General features: G+C 41.6%; 2 protein-coding genes across 3 annotated transcripts; one reads left to right on the forward strand and one right to left on the reverse strand.

Annotated features, from left to right (window-relative positions):
• Positions 1-3,949: 3,949 nt before the first annotated feature.
• Positions 3,950-10,976, reverse strand: lsm12b (LSM12 homolog b). Its single transcript, XM_036541508.1, has 5 exons — positions 10,832-10,976; positions 6,471-6,604; positions 5,832-5,941; positions 5,464-5,590; positions 3,950-4,420 (listed from the first exon to the last, which is right to left on the reverse strand). Exons 1-5 carry the CDS (start codon positions 10,956-10,958, stop codon positions 4,328-4,330), a joined length of 591 nt encoding a protein of 196 aa, XP_036397401.1. The 5' UTR covers positions 10,959-10,976; the 3' UTR covers positions 3,950-4,327.
• A 1,088-nt stretch (positions 10,977-12,064) lies between these two features.
• On the forward strand, positions 12,065-17,757 carry g6pc3 (glucose 6 phosphatase, catalytic, 3). Of its 2 annotated transcripts, XM_036542968.1 has the most exons (7): positions 12,065-12,275; positions 12,463-12,706; positions 12,977-13,083; positions 13,672-13,762; positions 14,023-14,141; positions 16,222-16,363; positions 17,116-17,757. In XM_036542968.1, the coding sequence occupies exons 2-7, from the start codon at positions 12,489-12,491 to the stop codon at positions 17,456-17,458; spliced, it is 1,020 nt and encodes a 339-aa protein (XP_036398861.1). In that variant the 5' UTR covers positions 12,065-12,275; positions 12,463-12,488; the 3' UTR covers positions 17,459-17,757. The 2 variants fall into 2 exon arrangements, with proteins under 2 accessions (XP_036398861.1, XP_036398853.1); XM_036542960.1 differs by having other exon boundaries at positions 12,065-12,706.
• Positions 17,758-20,704: the final 2,947 nt, after the last annotated feature.

Genomic DNA, 20,704 nt, shown 5'->3' on the forward strand with positions numbered 1-20,704 from the left:
TTCTAATATTTTATGGAGTCAAAGCCAATTTCACATTTTTACAAGCTGTACAGCCATATTTCCATTTACAACTTTTTAGTAATGATAACAGTGGATTACATTAATATTGCACCTTTCAGCCTGTCAAGGTTCTCTAAGCACTTTAAGGTGAAGCAGGGTGACTCGCCTCCACCACCACTGTTTCAGAGATACACAGCATCCATTTTGCCACCACACATATGATGTGAAGGGGGAGTTATTTAGCCAATTATTTTGGGGGATTATTAAATAGCCAGATTGAAAAGAGTCTGACTAAGAACTTAGTCCAGGCACTGGGAAACCCCCTACTCTTTGTGAAAAGTGCCATGGGATCTTTAATCACTGCAGAGTCAGGACCTCACTGTAACATCTCATCTGAAAGACGGAATCACCAGCAACACAGAATCCCTGTCACTGCTCCAGGTCTTTGGTCTCCTGTTAGGTCCAGAGGGAAGAATGCCACTCACTATCTTATCAGCACCACTTCCAGCAGCAACCTGGTTTTCCCAGATGGTCTTCCAAGTATTAAAACAAGCCCAACCTTGCTTAACTTCAGCCATCAGGCAGAAGAGAGCAGCAGGCTGCTGGATAGATGTTAAAAAGGGCAACCTCTCACAGACCCTTGTTTACAAACCAGCTCAAAACTGCCCAGATCTGTCCTGCTGCTCCCCCTTATCAGCAGCACCCCCACAGGTAACCCAAAGCGATTGCACAGTGCCAAGGACAGCCCCAGGTCACCATTTGCCCTCTCACCTGTCCATATCCATTAGCCATCAACTGGAACCCCAACAGAGCCATGGATTTTGGACACTATATAAGTTGTTTGACCTCCCCTACTTCAATGCTGCACTAGTTCCTGTAGGTTGAAGAGGTGGAAACTCCAAAACTCCTTGGGACAGACTGTTGTGTTGTTGTGTGCATCTGTATCCATGTAAGTGCCTTGGTAAAAATGATTATATTACTATTGTCTGTAGAGGGGAGAGGGGGGTGTTATGCATCCTTGTTATATGTATTATGTGTGCACTGTAATTACAATTGTATTCGTCCGTTATTTGTACTGACACTACATGTTTTATTTCCTGAAGACAATGCGTTAGCATCGCACATTGTTCTTAAAGTAGCGTGCCCCGTTGTGAAGCAAACAGCAGGCGAAACAATTATTCTCCCTTAAACCAAGCTAGCCAGCATCATCAATTCCTCTGCTAGCACGCGGTGCAATGCAACAAGAACGATACACACACAGGACTTCAAACGGCCGCCCATTGTTAGCCTTCTCGCGCATGCACAGTGCTGTAAGATCAGAGCTGCCCTGCTGATTCACATGTAGAGCTCCAGCTTCATGCAGAGTAAATGCATGAACGCATAGCTGTGCAAAAGCTGAAGTTTTCATCATGTTGCATTTGTGTTTGTTTGCAACATCCAGTATTATTTAATGTTACGTATTAATGACAGTAATTGTACCTGCCTAATTCCTTGGTCCTCCTCATTCCCTCGCAGGAAACCACACACAGACCCACACGCTTTAAATAAAGCCCTGAACTGGATACCTGACTCCTGTGTTCTGACCGACACGCCACTGCAACAACAGTATCCTGAAGCCACTGTACAGGTGAAACTGTCTCCTCAGTTTCACCAGACACGATAGTTTTTGTCCTTGAAGGAGAGTATGACCAAATAATGGCAAACTGGTCATGGCATTTTCACAATTTACCATAACTTTGTGATTTTACTAGTACTTCAGCTTATTTCAATATTATTGAATAATTCCTGTGTATCAGGTGTTTAACTTAAGGAATATTATGCATGCATGTATATTTACACTCTTTATAACACCAAATGGGTCTTAAGCTGTGATGGTTAACTAGACCTGAACATGAATACATTGGCTCCGCAAACTGAGTTTGAAATCTTCAAGTTCTTCATGCAATTATTTAACAATTATGCAATAAAAATTTTTATATGACCTATCAATGTATTCTTGTGTTTAGTTACTTGCAACATTATGAATTTAATGATCAACATGTTTTTCAGATGTTTGGTAGCATGCAACCGGAACACGTGACGGCATTTAATTCATGCAAATATCCTCTGTATGAGTGATGTGGACTATGTGGAAATAAAGAATACTTCTTTTTTTTTTTCTTTTTTCCTTTTTGTGGCACTGTATGCCCTTTGAGGAACATCATGGAAGTTTTCAGTTGTGCAGTTCCAATAAACCTGGCTATCACAGACATAACAAGTCAGTTAAAATTAGATGCAGAGTCCAGTCTTCTTTACCGTATAATTCAAGCAATACTGGAGCATAGAAAAGAGTATGATTAAAGATGCCCTCCATACCATACCATAATTTTTCAGTTCTCAGAAACGAGGGGTGTCCAGAAAACACTATATTACACACGCTAACTATAATTTTCCAAAATTATGATTTTTCTGCAAACTGTAGTGAGTCCTATAAGGAGAGCAGTCTTCTAAAGGTCAATGGAATGAAACCTTTATCAGGATCAAAGTGTCCTCATTTCAAAACTGGGTTAAAAAAGACCAATATGTGGTTTAGTTTCCAGGAGCTCTCTAAACTGCAAGCCAGAAAATAAATCTCTGCAGAGAACAGAAGCTCGTTTTTTTCCTTTTTATTTCCATGTTGCTCTTTAAAAAATAAGAAAAAAAAATACTGAATAGGAAACTTCACAGCCTTGCCCAGGTTGCTCGACTGACTAGAATATGACGTGGGTGCCCTTCATGTCATAATACCCACCCACCCCCCAAAAACACACACACACACACACACACACACATATACACACACATATGCACGCACGCATGCACGCACGCACTCACACATACATACCCACCCACCCACATACAGGCAGACCCATTTAGCTCAGGCTAAATGATTTAACATAAATACGTTTACTCTGAACTACACTTTTCCCCCCCGGAAAGGACATTAGAAAGACCCGTCAATGAACAAACAAAGCCTGTCAGTAACAATCCTGAACAAAAGTCAATGTGGTTTTCTTCTCTGCAATAAGGAATGCATCTTGGTTTGGGGGGAAAATAATTCACCTGCCAGGTGTAGCCGTGTGGGAAAGAAATGCATTTAAGATCAAAAATAAATTGATATGAGAATGTATTTACTTCACAAAACCGTGGTCCCTTCATTGTAGAGGTATTGCAATGCAGGACTGAGGACCGTTTTAAGGTAGAGGAAAAGTACCATGCCAGGTTAGTTTCTGCTGTCATTAGGCTAAACTCTCTTCACTCCTCCAGCAGTTTCTTGCCTTAGTTAATCTCATCCTTTTAGACATCCTTTCAGCAGCTTGCATGTGTCAAAGACACTAGACACCACTAAATTAAGCCCAAACCAAAATTCCCACACCTTGTAGCTACACTGAAAATGGTAAGCAAATTACCCCCCTCTTTTCAATTATGACCATGCAGCAAAATGTTTTGGCAAGGTAATTAAATGAATTTAAAACCACAAATTTTTCCAAATGGGATAATTTGAAATAGTTATAATGTAACATCAGTCATTGGAATTACACAATTAAAAGAAAAAAAAACTTGAGATGTTTATCAAAAGAACTTTTCCCTGTTGAAAACTGCAAAGCAAGCTCAGGATTTCATAAATTGCCCCCAACTTTTTATACCCTCGTAGAAAAGTCCTGAATGTCAAAAATAAACCCTCTTGTTTTCCTTTTAAAGTGCAATTTTGTCTCTAATCCTTTTCTTGATGCCGCTTTTCAGCATTTTAAAAAATAGCCTTTAGCTTTCAAAAAAAAAAGCTATTAAAATTACAGTATTACAGTCAGAATTTTTGTTACTTTTATTTTAGAAAATGTCCTTTTTAAAGTGGCATTTCAAGTCACATTTGTTTAAAATACAGAAAATGCAGAAACTTTTGAAACATGGATACAGCAAAAAGGAAACAGAAAATAAAGCTAACAAAGTTTTCTGACTGCTCTATCTTTCTCTTTCTGGAGGAATGGAATAAAGGACCAGGGGCAGATGAGAGGGAGAAAAAAGGTGTGTGTGTGTGTGTGTGTGTGTGTGTTTGGGGGGGGGGGGTGAAAAGTTAGTCAAGGAAACTTTGTGGTTGTTTTGTCTTTAAATTATCTTTAAAAAGTCTAAATTCAGAATTAAACCTTTTCCTCATTTTTCTTTTTCTTTTTCTTAAATGTTTTCGGTCTCCCAGACCCCCAAGACCCTTAGCCCTCCCCACAGCCTCAGACACTGAGGGTGAGGAACGCTGGCCTTGTCTGGCAATGGAAATAAACAGCCGTTATTGTCTGCACCAAGCCGAACCTCCGGCTCAAGATGATAAAGCGGAGTCCTTCTGTGTTTGCTGTGCTTGTGAACGCTGCATGGACTTCTGGCTTTCCACGTCCCTAAAATGTTTCTCAACCTGCAGTTTCATGGGAAATGGAGGAAAAAAAGGTCTGAGTTGGGGTCAGCTTCATGACTTAAGATGTTTATTTGTGAAAGGGTTAAAGTGCGCAGTGGCTGGTGCTGTGACAGGTTTGGAGTACAAGGATACCTGCTTACAAGTTCGCTCTTAATGAAATTAATGTATAAATATTTTGATATTTAAAGGCTTAAGCCATGAAGCAGATCTTCCATCTCTTTTTTAAAAGTCGCTTTGGTTTAAAAGCATCTGCGAAATACCAAATTGTAAATTGTAAATTGTAAATACCCAAATACCAGGAAGCATTATTAGTTCACTTGAGGTATTAATTTGTTTACAATGGTGATTTAGTACCTGTAATACCCAACACAACAAAACCCAATACAGATATTTCGGAATTTGGATTAAAATAGAATGGATTAAAATACTGGCAAATCAGAACTGGAAAAAGTCTGACAGGTCTTCATTTCCTTAAAGCGTAGGGTTTTACGTTTTGATGAAATAACTTGACGAATTTTGACTTAAATTTCAAAGACAATGTGACAAGGTCACAATTTCAGTTAAACAGTCAAAATGGTCAAGTGAAGGAGAAAGAGTTGGACTACAACAAAAAAATTGTACCAAAACAAAACCTTGAAGACATCAATACTGACAGGGTATGATTTTCTGATGAATTTGTGAATACAAAATTTTAGACAAAACCAGCTACTATTTGGAGCCTTCATTAATATTTACAACCTGAACAACCTCCAATTAGGATGATCTGACTGCATTTCATCACTGTATATGTGAGACTACTTGAGGCTAGCTCCCTGAGCCAATAGTTAATTAGTTTATTACGGGGAAATACCAAGGATACGATTAAAGGTTCACCGCATTACATTCGATTAAGAAGATGCTTTCATCCAAAGAGACTTAAATATCTTAAAATGTTTAACATTTTATTCATTTCTATGAATGGATATTTATGGAGGTACTAAGGGGTTTAACTGACACCGCTTCTACTACGTCCCACTGTTGTGTAAGAAAGGCGAGATACTCACTATTTTGCGTACATGACTTAAAGCGCTTCCCTCTTTGCCTTTGCAGTTCTCCACCTGGTAAGGTGGTGAGATTACGACGTCATCCATCACAATTATGTTCTTCTCTTGCCATTTACAGTCTTTGATGCTGGAAAGCAAGAGAACAGCAACACATTTGGAACAATGATATTTTACAGGCGTCACAAAACTGCCTCAAGTTTTACTCTGGGGAACAAGACAGTGGATCTTTCCATGCCTGACAAAATCCAATGGGTTTAAAAGATTTTGATACAACATGCGAATTTGATATAATCAGATCTACAGCGCAAACTGTATCATCCAATGCATGCACACAAGCCCCCAAACTGGAGGGGATGAGGCTAACTTACGTTTTGTGTATGGTCTGGAAAAGCTGCTGGCCCTCCACAGAAACCCCAGCGCTAATTGCATATGCTTGGGACAACTTGTCTTCTTTTTCTGTCCGTGCTCGATTGGCAAGCTGCAGAAGAATTTACATTGATTCATTTGCATAACTGCCTCTCACTGGTCACACAGAACACACCAGATACAGTGATTGTGGATATTCCAATAGCCATTTTCAAGTGAGTCATTTGTGTTACCATTAAAGACAACATCACAAACTGAATTACTTGATTCTTGAAATGAAACATTTACATTTACATTTATTCATTTAGCAGACGCTTTTATCCAAAGCGACTTACATAGGTTACAGTTCTTTACAATGTCATCCATTTATACAGCTGGATATTTACTGAGGCAATTGTGGGTTAAGTACCTTGCCCAAGGGTACAGCAGCAGTGGATCAGCGGGGATCGAACCGGCAACCTTTCGATTACAAGTCCTGCTCCTTAACCACTATGCTACACTGCCGCCCGAAACAAAATAATAAAACAATGTATGGCATATATTAAGTCACATGTTCACCGATAAAGACAAAATGAGGCATATGGATCTCCTTTCTAGCGTCTGTCTGGGAACCCATCCTAGAGTCGATTAGAATAGCTTACCTTGCTAACATTCAGTGATGCTAGAGGAGGAGGAGTTTCAGTGCGGTCATTTATTATATCCACTTCCGAAACAAAGGCTAAATTAATCAGGACAACGTCGCTGAGGTTCGGCTTACCGCTGGAGGAAGCACATTCTGGTGGGTGGGGTCAAGGCAAACTGAACTGTGCAACAGATACTTGGCCAAAAGACCTCTGCACCCCGTAGTGGTAGCTGCTCCTTTCTTGTCACGGGGTTTAACTGACACCAAAGCATTTGCCCTCTTGTAGGAGCAGAGCTATGGCATATATGGTATATAAGTGGACTCATAACCAGAGATAGAAATTCCTATATAGCATACTGCTGTAGTAGCTTTAACCAGGTGAAACACCGCTCCAGTAAGGATCAAGAGGGCACTTGGGATTAACATAAGTCATTAATGTCACTATGCATTTGCGATGTAGATGATACAGGTACGATCGTGACAGTGAGCTGACTGCAACTGCACTTCATCACTATAAATGTCTGCACAAACTGCATGGATTCCCTCTTTAGAGGACTGATAATCAAAGGCTATCAGTCCTCTGAATGCTACTCCAGGGAACTAAGAATTTGCCTGTCATAACACACTCCATAGTACAATCCCCTGCCAAAGAGACAGAGTAATGCCGACCTCTGAGCTTTGAGAGGATGCTTGTCTGTAGCCACAGCAACCACTGCAAGCTTGCACAAGGCCCACTTGGTGGAGAGTTACTAAACACAAAGCTTGTCCTTGAAATGGAAGGGGGGAAAAAAAAAAAACACAAAAGCAAAAATCTCTCAAGGTGGACAGAGAAATGTCTGACAATCCATTCCTGGTTCCTGTCACTAACCTTAGAAATCAGGCACAACATGCAATCCTCTGGTCATGAAAACGGGTGGCAATATTTGATAGGGATACTATTTGGCCCAGCACCAATGTTTGAGTGTAGGCACTCACTCCCCTTAGTGGATCATCTTTCACACAGTCTAAAATAGGTCCATGTAAAAAACAAACAATGAAGCTCTTTAGATGACTGTCAGCTTTCAAGGTCACACTGATCAACACCCAACACCTGCTTACAAAACTCGAGTCAGCTGGGGTACGGGGGAATGTTATAAACAGACCGGCAGAACAAACGAGAACCAAAAAAAAAAAAATCAGATGTGGAACCTGAGGGGGTTGGAGCAGTCTGAGTGAGGCCTGAGAAATCCCATACATAATTAGTACCTGGCTGTGACACTAGGTTAACTTCAGAGATCACGACAGAAAGGGTACTGTGCTTTTTATTAGACAGATATGAGTCTGTGCAAACTAGTTTCACTTGTTTTATTTCTGGTCATTTCCTGCTACCCAGAGAACTACTATGTACTGGAGTAATATTTTGACATTTCAAAGCTAAGCTGCGCCTTGTGCAGTAACAGCACTATGACCAATTAACAGTATTATGCCCATCTCTGCCGTCTCCATTGGTAAATTAAGATGAAATTAAGCCCAGACTGGCCATCAGGAACTCTAGGAATCATCAAAATATCCTTTATGCTTCTTCTGCTACTTGTCATCTCTCACTACTGCATTAGACCTACGTTAGTGCTTTCTGCTCAGACCAGTGCCCAACGCTTTTTGGCACAGAATACGTTTTTAAACTTGCATCCAAGTCTGACCAATACAGCAATTCCAAAAAGCTACAGATGCGACATTACAGTGTGTACACACAGAGGGACGAGAGACACAAAATTGTTTTTAGTGTCATCCCATCTCAGCCGTGCCGGTGTCAGGGATGAGAAGAAGGTTTGGTTTTTCAGCTTGTGGCAGGGAGATGACAGCAGAGGCTTGAGGGGAATCGGGGGGGGAAAGCTGTTCCTATCACGGCAAGGATGTTCTGGCCTTGCCATGCTGTGCTCTGGGGTTATTATGCCATTACCTGAAACAGGCAGCATACTTGACGCTGTAAACACAAATGTGTACACACCAACACAGAAATGTGGCGACTAATTAGCTAACATTATGTGCGATCTAAACGCTTTAAGTTTGTACATTTATTATTTGGCACATGCACTTAGACAGAGCAACTCAGAAGTGCAAAGGCTTTCTTTCCCTTTCCATGCACAACTCTGATCTGCCAAAAAGGCAAACAGGATATTCTCTTAATTAGGACTGATCGATTACAGAGGCCTTGACAGTGAAACTTGCCAGGCAGTGAGCTTTTTATCCTGTGTTGGCTCTGTCATTCTACATTCTTGCCTTCTGCATAAAACAAGGTCACGTATCAAAATGGAGCAGGACACTGTCCACAAACACACTTCAGATCCCTCTCTGCACAGCACAGTCCTGCTCTAACAGACAGTGTGTGCTCGTGAGCTGTGGGATAGTCCCATTCTGGGGACTCCAGCCTTCACCAACATCCCACTGTTGCAGCTACCACACCTTTCCCTCTGCCAAGACAGACACGCCTGGCAGGAGCTACTGTATTTTGCAGACAATTAAACATGGCCTAGAATTTGCATCCTGATCCCATAAGCTTGTTTTACTTGACCATTGGGAAAACCTTAAAGCAGACAGCCCTAAGAATAATAAAGGTACACAAACATATTATGCTGAGCTCTGTATTGTGGGATACATGAGCCAATTTTCAAATTCACAAACAGTGACATGTACCCCTAACCCCTTCCAAAAAAAAAGAAAAAAAAAAATTGTACTTCATGTACACGTAGTTCATTGTACTGACACCATTACCATCGGAGGCACGAATACAGCTCACCTTTAAAGCAGACGATAAATATTCGATTGTAATACATAATCTAGCTACAGCGTAATAGCTACCTTTTAGACTGTAATTTAATAATCTATCTAAACATAAACGTTTTCGTACAGTTACAGTTTAAATGAGTAACGTTATGTTACTTCCTCTGAAACGAAAGTGACATGTGCTTCTCAGCAGACCTACGTAACTGCGACCTGCATATGTCAGTCGGCACAATGGCCAATGTAATCCAAAAACAAAGGTGATGTCACAACAGAAAATACACGTAAATCCTTGCTATATGTTGCCATCAGTTGACATCACCCCTCCTCTCCCCTCACCCTTGTACTTCCAGACCAGTGGGTATGACGGCCTGCGCTACCCAGATTCAACTGCATTCTCCAATATTTTATAGCGCTTTCACGCAAACTAGCGAACGACTCGGGCTTTTGTCCCACCCTGACCACCTGCCACTGGTTTGGATAGACAGCCAGCTAATTAAGCTCTACAAAACCAGATCCACAGATACTTCAGAACCGAGAAAAGATTCAAAATAAGGTGACCATGGAAGATGATGCCAATAAAATCCACTAGCTAGATATCTGAAAGGCAAATTAAACCCATTAGTTTAAACACCTGACGAATCTGGCGCTAAGTAACCCATGAGGTAACTAGAGTATGGCTATATCGCTGCCGTGCTGCTGGACTTTAGTTGGCTAACGTTCGCTAGCTACCTACGGGTTAGGTAGCTAAATATGGCCAATACACCAGACTGGCGCTGTAAACCGAGACTACAAGTGCAGCGTTAACAAACGGAATTCGCCAATCCGGTACCTAGTCAGAAACTGGCACCTTATCCCGTTCACGGTTTAAAGTTAAGGGAAGGACCGGAACGTTAACTAGCTAGCAAATGTACCTAGCTAAAGCCCCGCAAGCTCAACTTAAGTGACTGAACCTCTGCTTGCATCAATCCATTAAACCAATAGCTACAACAGCTAGTCTGTTCAGATAGCTACACCATGCTTAAAGCAAAAGCATCGTGGGACGCAGCGATTTAACGTGCTATTTAGCTAAATACAAATAACGAGAAGGGCTAGATAGCAGGCATCCCTCTCACGTCAATAAAGTAACGTGATTAACTAGTTAGTGAAACCTAGTACACATCTGCGCCTAGCCTGTCAGGTACTTAATTTTATCCACTATGAATGTTACTGTGTAATATCGACTACCCCTCTAATACTTTAAAAATGACTAGCTAGCTGTTAAGAAAATCAGCCATGATACCCCTTTGAGTTGCCAGATAGTGATCCCTTCCAAGCCAAGGACTGGCCACAATGCATGTTCAGTAATAACACATGAGAGTCAAAAATACCATTCCAAAACTAAAACCTCGCTTCCTGCCTAGCCCTTTAGCCTTTAAACGACACGACTGAACGGTAATGAATCCATACGACCCACGTAAACCCGATCTAGGAAGGGTACACAGATTGGCACCTCGGTGGCTACTCCTCTGACTACGCCTGCGCGGATCACTATTTTGCAAGTTTGGCCGGTTACCCTGCAGGCCTCTCACAGCCAAGAAGCCACCAATTCAATGATACCTCGAATTAGTGAAAGGATACTCAAAGTCAACATCTTGGACTGGTAGTCGAAGGCCACGACTTCCCCTTGCAGACGCTGCCCCAAGCAGGTGAGGCAGGAGACATGGCTCCCGACGCTAAAATACTCCCCCGGTCCAGGAGCCGCCATCTTCTCCGCCAGGAAACCGGAGCGCCAGCCTTACGTAAACTTACGTGATAACGTCACTTGGACGACAGAGGGGCGTGCCGATGAATAGTGCACGTTTTTTATTCCACGTAGTCCTGTCTGAATGAAAGTGTTGTCAATTCAGTTTCACTACTACAGTATATTAGTTCTATTAATAATCATATCATTAGTAATACAGATGTCGATAAACGATACTACAGCTGCCACTAATAATATTGTTCATACATGAATAATCATTATGTGCTGTATGTATGGTGGATTCTTCTTATGTGCAAGTGTACACCCACACAAAAACATGCATTTATACACATACACACACACACACAATAAATACAAGTTTACTGTGTATGATTTTATATTGACTTGGAAAATATAGAATTCAAATGATCAGATTTTTCATAGTGTAAACAACTCGCAAAGCTGTATAGACCCGAGATGACGAAAAAGAATCCCCCTTTAATTCGTGCCACACATTCGAACCACTCTTTCGAACCCTTTATTCAGTAATTGGTACCCTTGAATGAGTAATTCCAGCTCTTGGTTTATTAATCCTAACCTTCAATTTACAAATTGTGGCTCTCAACTTCATAATTTCTATCCTCTAATTACTGTACTGGAACCCTCATCACTGCCTACTAAAATACTGAGTATTCCTGAATATGTAGTGCTTAGTCTTGAAGATATTTAACAAAGCAATTACGAAGGCCACTCGATGGATTAATTTGGGCCAGATTTAAATGCACGTCTGGATGTCCTCCATTGTGGTGAATCTATAAAATTTCAAGATTGTACAGACACCACCCACCATGGATATCTCCAATGAATTCATGGTGCGTTTTGATATCGTATTAGCATTGCTTCAGATTGGGCAAAATAAGAGTCTGGGCACCAAAAATAATCAGAATAACTCATCGGTGCACAAGTGGGAAGTAAGTGTTCCATCGAAGCCTAAGACATGTCAAAATATATCACGGCAACTCGGCAAGTAAACATTACAACAGAAAATTACATGAAAATGCAAGAGATGTGAGATGTCGAGTTAGTTAAGTTTGTCCCTTCCCCCTCTCTGTTGGCAGATAGCAGGAAACTGAAGATTGCTAGCCGGAGCGTGAAAAAACGCACTGTCAATGTATAATTTCACCGTGGGCACTGGGAGTGACAGCGTTTCACACTTCTTAAAGCTATTTTATCAATTTGCGTTTTTCGTTGCTCTGTAAACGTGATCTATCTCTGCACTTGTATGTGAGCACTTCGCCTTTTCGCCTGCTTCCTAGATCTGTTGGCCAGTTAGTAACGCAGGTATCTTTAAACGGAATTGTTGTCTTGCTTTCTGTCGAGTTCCTGTAATGTCTAAAGTTACCGCTATATATCGAGGAATTAACCGTGCTCATAGTCTAAAAAATTAGTTTTTGGTGTCTGTTGATTTCCATAAGCAAGTGCTAGCAAGCCAGCTAACCTACTAACCTACGTTGGCACTTGATACAAGCTGCTAGGAAAATTCTGCAAGCGGTGATGGAGACAGTACACACGCATGGAGTTTGGATGGCAGAGGCGCTCCAGAGGGGAACAATCGAGTATGAAAAACTGTGGCTTTTTGTCACACATATGGGTGACCCCAAAGCCGCCTTTCTTCTTCATTTTCCAATGATGTACTACGTCAACAGACGAACTGGCATCGCCGTCGTGTGGGTTGCAGCCATTTCGGAGTGGCTCAATCTTGTTTTTAAATGGTGAGGACGTAGTCAACTTCTCGAAGAGCTTGTAGATATACATAGGTATTATCTAACAACCAAGAATAAATATTTATCTCATTATAATTTATGATGTTTGCTGTTTTACGAGTTTCATTGAGTGTGTGGTGTAACGTTATTTTCTCGCTGTCAGCAGCACAGTTTTATGTCACATTTTTCATGTGTTTTGAATGAATGGATTGATGAAACCTTCATTACTCTTGACGGGAATTTGTTTTTTTCACGTGAACCTTTGACCTCTGATTGCAGGATGCTATTTGGTGAGAGACCATTTTGGTGGGTAGGTGAATCCCGCTTGTTTATAGAAAACCCACCCCAAGTCCAGCAGTTCCCCGCCACCTGTGAGACAGGTCCAGGTGGGTCAAGGTGTTTAGTTACAATACATTATGATTATTGCCATTTGGCAGATTTGCTTATCCAAAGCGACTTACATAGGTTACAATTTTTACATCTTATCCATTTATTACTGAGGCATTTCTGAGTCAGGTACATGGCCCAGGAATACAGCAGCAGTGCCCCAGCAGGGAATCGAACCAGCAACCTTTCAGTTACGAGCCCTGCTCCTTATCACTATGCTACACTGCAGCCCCAGTTCAGATGCAGAGATAATTAGTGATGTTTAACATTGCAAAACAGGAAACTTGCAGTGCAACTGTGGATTTTGCAGTCATATTAAGAAGTGTAATGATGATTACACAAATATTTGATGATGCTCAGTCCTTTGACATATAGGGATGTAATCTGTTATTGGAAGAACTTGTAAGAGTAACGTTTCCGTTGCTCAGAATGAGCTCTGGGGTTGGATTAACTGTGGACCACCCACTAATGATAAAATATCAACCCAGCAGAAACTGCAATGTAACTGTCATCCTCTGGCGAATTATGTAACTCACCAGTCAGGCCAACTGTGTAATTGTAGATTCTTTCCCTGTGTATGCTCTCAGGTAGCCCCTCTGGGCATGCCATGGTAACAGGTGGTGTGTGGTGGGTGATGGCCTCTGCCCTCGCCTCTTTCCTACACTCTCGTACGCGCAGGTCAGTCCAGAGGGACTGCACAGCATGAGCTGTGCGGTCCTGACCATATGTGTATCCATTTGTATACAGGAGTAGAGGTGTCTGTCAGTGTAGTCTGAGAGCAAGTCCCCTTTACAGTGTTACTTTGATTGAAAACGCTGACATGCATCAACTGTTCATCAAGGTTATTAAGGAGAGGCGTACTCTTTATTGAACTGCATCAGTTTTACCGTGTGTGACCCATTGGGGTACCTCACATTCTCTCTCTCTCTCTCTGGCAGCCGACTATTGAGAGCTGTGCCCTACCTGCTCTACCTGCTGGTACTGGTGGCAGTGGGGCTTTCTAGGATCTTCATTTTGGCACACTTCCCTCACCAGGTCGTTGCAGGTTCTCTGACAGGTAAGGGTGAATTCAAACAATATTTGAATATTCATTGACTAATAAGGAGTTGGGCCACCTTTTGCCAGGCCATGGCAGCTGTTTGATTTCATTCTGGTGTTCATGAAACCTCTCTTTTATCTGATTATCTGAAGTGTGTATGGCGGCGTTATCATCTTGGAATATGGGAACATCTTGAGGAAACAATGTGTACACCATAAAGTTCACCTGGTTGCCTAAAATGGCTTCCTATTCCTTGGACGTATTTCTGCTATGCAGAGTAATAATTAGGCTCAGTGACTTCCACAAGATGGCTGCCCATACCAAAAAAAATCCACCACCATGTTTAACAGCTGGGAACAAGCAGTGTGGGTTGAAGGCTTCCTTTGTCTTTCTCCAAATATAAACCTGCCCAGATGTAGGAAGAAGAGTGAAAGATGACAAATTAGACTATTACTTTCTTCCACTGCACATAAATCTAGGTTTTTGTGCTCATTACACCATGTCGTGCATTTATGGCCATTGGCCTTTGTAAAAAGTTGTTTCTGTATGGCAACCCTACTATAAATATCAGCTTTGTGAAGCTCGTGAGATACCATTTTGGGTAAGACTGTGCCACAAAGGTGGAGATTCAGTTCTGTGGTAACAGACACATATTGCTAATTAGTGTTGACTTTAACTTAGACTCCTTTTTAATTGTGATTTAGATAGTTGAACCTATGAGTCCTTTTTCATTTGGTGTTTCCATTATTTTGTCTACCACTTGTAACTGGTTGGCCTTAGGATTCAAACTTAGCCATCTTATCCTTTGCCATCTAAGTTGCAGTTGTGCAGATGAATAAAGGAAGTTTAGACAAGTGAATGATGAAAGTCTCTACACTTTTCACACCCGGTGAACACCTCAGATAAGCCAGGACTAGCATTTCATTCGGTTAGTACAGACAGGACCAATATGTCCTTTGGGGAATCCGCTCAGGCCTACACAAGGAGACAAAATAAGTACTCAAGAAGTGAATGTGGCTGAAGACACAACTTTTTTGCATCCTCATCATCCATGGTGACTGAAGAAGTGGACTGTGCAGTACTTCCTACTCTGCACACATTGGATGAACAGTGATGGGGATAGTTGGGAAGGCAAAGTGATGTATAAGATCTCCTTTAGCTTGAGTAGAAGTTAGTTTAACTGTAGGACAAACCTAGCCATGTGGTCAGGTTTTATACTTGAGCATCTTGTAGGAGCCAAACCAAATTAGGCTGGTGTCAGTTGATCTGTTGTATCTAGTTAAAGTAATTACCTTTTGCTTCCTGTCATTTTTGAATTGTAAATACTATATGTGCAGCAATGTGTACTTCATTGATGCACTCACATGTCCACAGGTCACATCTTCCTGTTCTCCAATTGGCTCAGCAATTAAAGGATCTTTTCCAGCCAAGTTTCCATATGTAGAATGGAGGGAGAGGGCTCCACCTCCTCCTCTCTCTGCTAAGTCAGATGGTAGATAGGGTGGATGTTCTGAGTTGACCGTCTGATTTCCCGTAGTCCAGTGTTTCCCAACCCTCAGTTGATTAGATGTGGTTTAGCTATAAATGAAATACTTTTCATTTATAGCTAAACCACAGGTGATTTAAATCACCTAATCAGCACTGCTGTTATTTACCTACTAATAAGCTAATTGAGAAGTAAGCTGAAATGAAAGGAGACATGGTGTGTCCAGGAACAGGGTTGAGAAACTGGTCTATGGTTGGCCCTGTGTGTACTGACCTTGATTCTGTGTTTACTTCTTTGCATGGCCAGTGAGCATGCACCCCTAAACTGTATTGGGAATTGTATTTTGCACACGCTTTTCTCAAAAGCAGAAACCTTGTCACTGTATACATTTATAGATGGATCTTGGCTGGAAGGTTAAGTTTTTTTTTCCTAGGGTACCAATACCAGTGCCTAAACCATTGGATTCCAACAGATCATCTTCTAGTTCTGCCTCTTGTGGTCTGAATACTAATCCAGACAGCTGCTACTATATAACTGTGTTTACAGGTGCAGGCACTCTTTCATAGAAGTGCATGTGAATGGGTGTCACTGTCCCCTCTCTTTGCATGGTAGGCTTCGCACTCGGATTGGCCCTGAACCACACAGTCCCAGAGTGGCAGCCCCTGCTGTTCTTCGTGCGCTGGTGCATGGGTCTGCTGGTGGGGGCTCTGCTCCTCCATGTGGGCTTGGAGCACCTTGGAGTTGACCTGTCCTGGTGAGTCTGTCCTCCATCATTTGCAGTAAGAGGGACATTTTGATTTCCTCAAACCTGGAGCATGTAATTCTGTACCTACATTTTGCTGTGAAGTCAGCTGGAGTGTTGGAGCAGTGGTAGAAAACGGTTCACAGATCTCGCCAAGATGGTTATAGTGATATTGAGTGTGCATCACTTGTCTTAAACAAGTCCACGTTACTATGTTTTTATGTGGTCATTTTACGTTTGCCTTTGTTAAAATTGATTTTAAAACCTCATCCTCAACCTTTTTGCCCATTTGTTAATATTGGCGCAGTTCTGAAGTGGAACATGCACCTTTACCTAGCCAACTTTAAAAAATACCATCCAATTAGTGCACTTTGGTCCAGCTTAGGTTACATCAAAGTAATACATTATCTTTGCAGGTAAAATTGGTGGTAATTTCAGGACCTTATCATGAATGTATCCTATATTGGATTTATAGCCAAAATTCATTAACAGGATTAGGCACTGGTATTCAGGTGTATTAAATAATTGCAGCATAAAATTATGTCCATCTAGTTTGAAGGTTGTTATTGCCTTTTTAATACATCATCAGGCATGCGGTGGTAGAGCTAGGCATTAAGCCCTGGAGTTCCTTGGAATATCTGAAAGAAGCAAGCTGTGTAGTTCAGCATCTGTTCAGTTGCTGTGCTCTTTATGGAAAAGGCAAGCATAATAAGGTGTTAATTTGAGCAGAGGATGATTTGCATTTGGCACACACTTTTCTTCAGGTCCATTGCCCTGGCCAAGCGGTGGTGCTCCCAGAGCGAGTGGATCCGCCCGGACACAGCTCCCCTCTCCTCTCTAACCCGCGACTGTGGCGCCATGCTGGGCCTGGGGCTAGCCCAGTTCTGGAAGCCTGGAGGGTGGACGCTCCCCTGGGTGCCACGGGCACTCTGCCTAGCGCTTTCTTCCTTGGCCCTCTACCATGTGAACCGGGTACCCTTGCCCACCTCTCCCCCCTTCCTGTTCTACTCCCTCTACTTCATCAGGTTTGCCCTGCTACCTCAGGTGGTTATGGTCTTCGTTCCCGGCTTTGTACACCTCCTCACAGCCAAGAACAAGAAGGACTAACTGGATGTCATGAAAAGAGGGGACCTCTTCTTCTGTGAGACACTTGCAGAGACAGTACTTTGGAGATGTCTGGAGATCTCCATCTATACAAAAATGAGATGCATATTTCTCCACCAAAGAAAATGGATATATGTACTTTGTAAATGTCTTCTAGCAGTCTTATTTCTGTTGTGGATTTCTTCCTGAATCTCTTTACTGAACACAATGGCAAGGCACCATAAAACATTGAATTAGATGCGACTTTCATGAATTGCCAAAGCACAGCAGCAATAAAGCATCTTTTCATTTATGAGGGCAGTCACCCAAGTTTACTGGTAGTGAAGTCTGTAGAAATGCTACACTTGTCACTGTGGGCATTCCTTGGGCTGGAAGGATGCAGCTATTCTGAAATGAATGCTTGTTTCCTTGGAATGAGGTATGTGTAGGGAAATGCCAGTTTCGTTTCACTCATGTAAAATCATTGGTTTGCAATGATGTGCTGTGGCATGCACACTCTTGCTCTTTTCTTTTTCCAATCAACCTTAAGCATTAGCTGAATTATTTAATAATGGTCACTAAACTCTTGGCAGAAACAATGTAATTTATTTACACAAAGACAGATGTTATAACATGATACAAAATACTTTGAAACATGGAAGAGATATAACAAAGACTCATAAAAGTTAACAAGAATTCTTTTTTTCAAGGAGTATCCCACATTGTTTTTCCTCCAGAGAAAAAGTAAAAACAAAGAAAGTGACAAAATTAACATATTCTACAACACATTACTGGTCATCAACCACTGTAAGGACACACTTGAACTTAATTAGAACACTCAACTGTTTGCTGTGTCCACCAAATGTATTCTTATATATAAAAACAAATTGGAAATGAATTTGATTGTACTTTTTTTTTCCAAAGAGCAAGAAAAATTAAAAATCACCAGCTCTGATTTTAGTGTGAAACAGGGTTCAATTTTAATGATGTGTTATTTAGAAAACTGTTTTAATAAAGTGCCATCTCAATTTGTCTTGTGCCAAAAAACAAAACAAAACAAATAAAAAAAAAACCTGACCTTGCCCAAGACTCAACAGGTGCTCGCACTTCAGTGTGTGAAAGTGCGCTTCACTCAAACTATAACGACAAAATAAAATGTCACACAGCCAGCAGTTGCCAGAGACACCACTGACACAGTGACATACAGGTAATCCCCTGGGCACACACAATCCACACCAACCCCAACAGGCTCTGGGGGGTATCGATTCAAATTCAAACAGGCACAACACTAACCACCTTCTCATTTGCTATTAGCAGAAGCCTATTCCGGCAACCCCTGCACCCAGATTGTAATACATCGATATGGCTAACAAACCGCCACAATGGGGAATATACAGGGACCGGGGAAAGTGCTAAATCCAGAATACCAGCATCATCACCCTTATTACTGGCATTATATCGAAGCCAAGAATCGCGCAGGTTTCTCCAATAACCCAAGCTGTCTCTGAACACAAAAGCACAAGTTGAAACCAGGCATTGCTTGGGTGTTGTATTGCTCACCATAGGCACATCAGAACACAAAGAATTGGGAGAACAGAGGCAAAGATTGTTGCCCACAGTTACTACCACACCCTACAATTGTGCTTGTAATAAATGTAAATGTGGTTGTGTACAGTAAATATGTATTTGTGTATACAGTAGACATAATTTTCATGTGATCTACAGTAAGTCCAATAAGCACACACGCAGATTAGATAAGAAGACTGGTGATTACATCTATGTGTGGTTGATGGTTTGGACCATGTGGGGTGAAGTCAAAGTACCTGTCTCCTATGTATTTGAGCCTGCAGGAACACAAATTTTCAGTAGTACAATCGATGTCACTTTGGAGTCAACAGTAGATGTGAATCTATTGCAAGGATTTGAATGGGTTACACACAAAGCCAGGAGGACAATAACAAATCTGAAAGAAGTCACGCATATGTGAAGTGTTAGGTATTCATCCTGAATTTCCTGTGTCATCATTCCTGCAGGAGGCAGGAGGGGAGAGACATTGAAGGGAATTGAGATGAAAGAACATGGCATTCCATGAGAATGGGCAACTGCAAGATTCTGTTTCACAGACCACAGGGCAAGACTCAATATGTCTGATTCGAGCAGAGATTAGGGTCACCTGGGGATCTTAAATATGATGCAAGATGAGACGGTGGACAGAACACGAGCCTGGAACAGGCTACACTTGCAGCTCCAGTACATCTATCAGAAAAATGTTGGCTGAATTCGCACAAGCAGCTCTAATTCCAGAGGAAGCAGACTCTGGTACCCTTTTATACAGACAAGATAGAATATCTCCCTCAATGACAAAATGGTCCGCAGGTTAGAAACGAGGTCAAAATCCTGAAGAACCTGGTTTAAAATAAGCAACTAAGCACAACACTATCCAACGTCACAGAGAGTACACAACATATCATAAGTAAAACAAATGTGGTACACTGAATTTCTTATAGCATTATAAAGTGGTTCTTCAAGTTACCAAAGAACCAGCTGAGATGTGAAATTCACCTGGATCACTGTACACTGTGACACTGGCCATGCTGGCAATGTGATTTATTTTAACATCCAGAGGGAATCTTATCTGACCTAAAATGCAAACGCACTGGCAAAACCAACTTCCATGATCACAACCCCTCCAATATTCCACCTGTAAAATACAAAGGAGTATAAAAATAAATGAAGAAGAAACAAGAGGCCAACAAGGACCTACGCAACTGTATTGCTGGAATTGCAGGAAAAAATGAAGTCCCTATTGCGAGTTGGGTCTGCAGAAGTATCCATCTGCAGAATGCGTCATGAGGCCCTTTCCCCTTTCCTTGAAAATGTACATTAAGCCCCCCACCACCAAGTCTATGTACACTCCAGTGACCATACAGCACAGGATTGCAGGACGCTCTGTTTATAAAGCCTGGGTGCTAACTCCTCCCATCACATGCAGTGGCAAGCAAGGAGGCACAGGCTTCAGACCTTTACTTCTCTTTGTATTGTAACAGTGAATGATCATATTGAGTGTCAGAAGGACACTACAGGCCCAGTGTTTAAAAAGAACTGTGTAACAACATCAATGAGTATTAATAAAAAAATACCCTAAAATAAAAATGTCAATGAGACATTCCCTTTTAAGATCCTTACTGCAACAGCACTGTTTCACCACAGAGTGGTGCTGTACACAATGCAGTCATTAAAGTTACAAATCAGGACGAAATAAAAAGGGAC

The sequence above is a fragment of the Megalops cyprinoides genome, chromosome 1 (genome assembly GCF_013368585.1).
Source record: "Megalops cyprinoides isolate fMegCyp1 chromosome 1, fMegCyp1.pri, whole genome shotgun sequence".
Lineage (NCBI taxonomy): Eukaryota > Metazoa > Chordata > Actinopteri > Elopiformes > Megalopidae > Megalops > Megalops cyprinoides.

Bases quoted from the DNA above. Each gene is read 5' to 3' on its own strand.
- lsm12b (XM_036541508.1), bottom strand. From the start codon at position 10,958: ATGGCGGCTCCTGGACCGGGGGAGTATTTTAGCGTCGGGAGCCATGTC. The intron at 6,605-10,831 runs GTATCCTTTCAC...CCCACCCACCAG, and splicing joins GTCCAAGATGTTGACTTTGA to AATGTGCTTCCTCCAGCGGT. The intron at 5,942-6,470 runs GTAAGCTATTCT...ATTCTTCTGCAG, and splicing joins CATCACTGAATGTTAGCAAG to CTTGCCAATCGAGCACGGAC.
- g6pc3 (XM_036542960.1), top strand. From the start codon at position 12,489: ATGGAGACAGTACACACGCATGGAGTTTGGATGGCAGAGGCGCTCCAG. The intron at 13,763-14,022 runs GTCAGTCCAGAG...TCTCTCTGGCAG, and splicing joins CTACACTCTCGTACGCGCAG to CCGACTATTGAGAGCTGTGC. The intron at 16,364-17,115 runs GTGAGTCTGTCC...ACTTTTCTTCAG, and splicing joins CTTGGAGTTGACCTGTCCTG to GTCCATTGCCCTGGCCAAGC.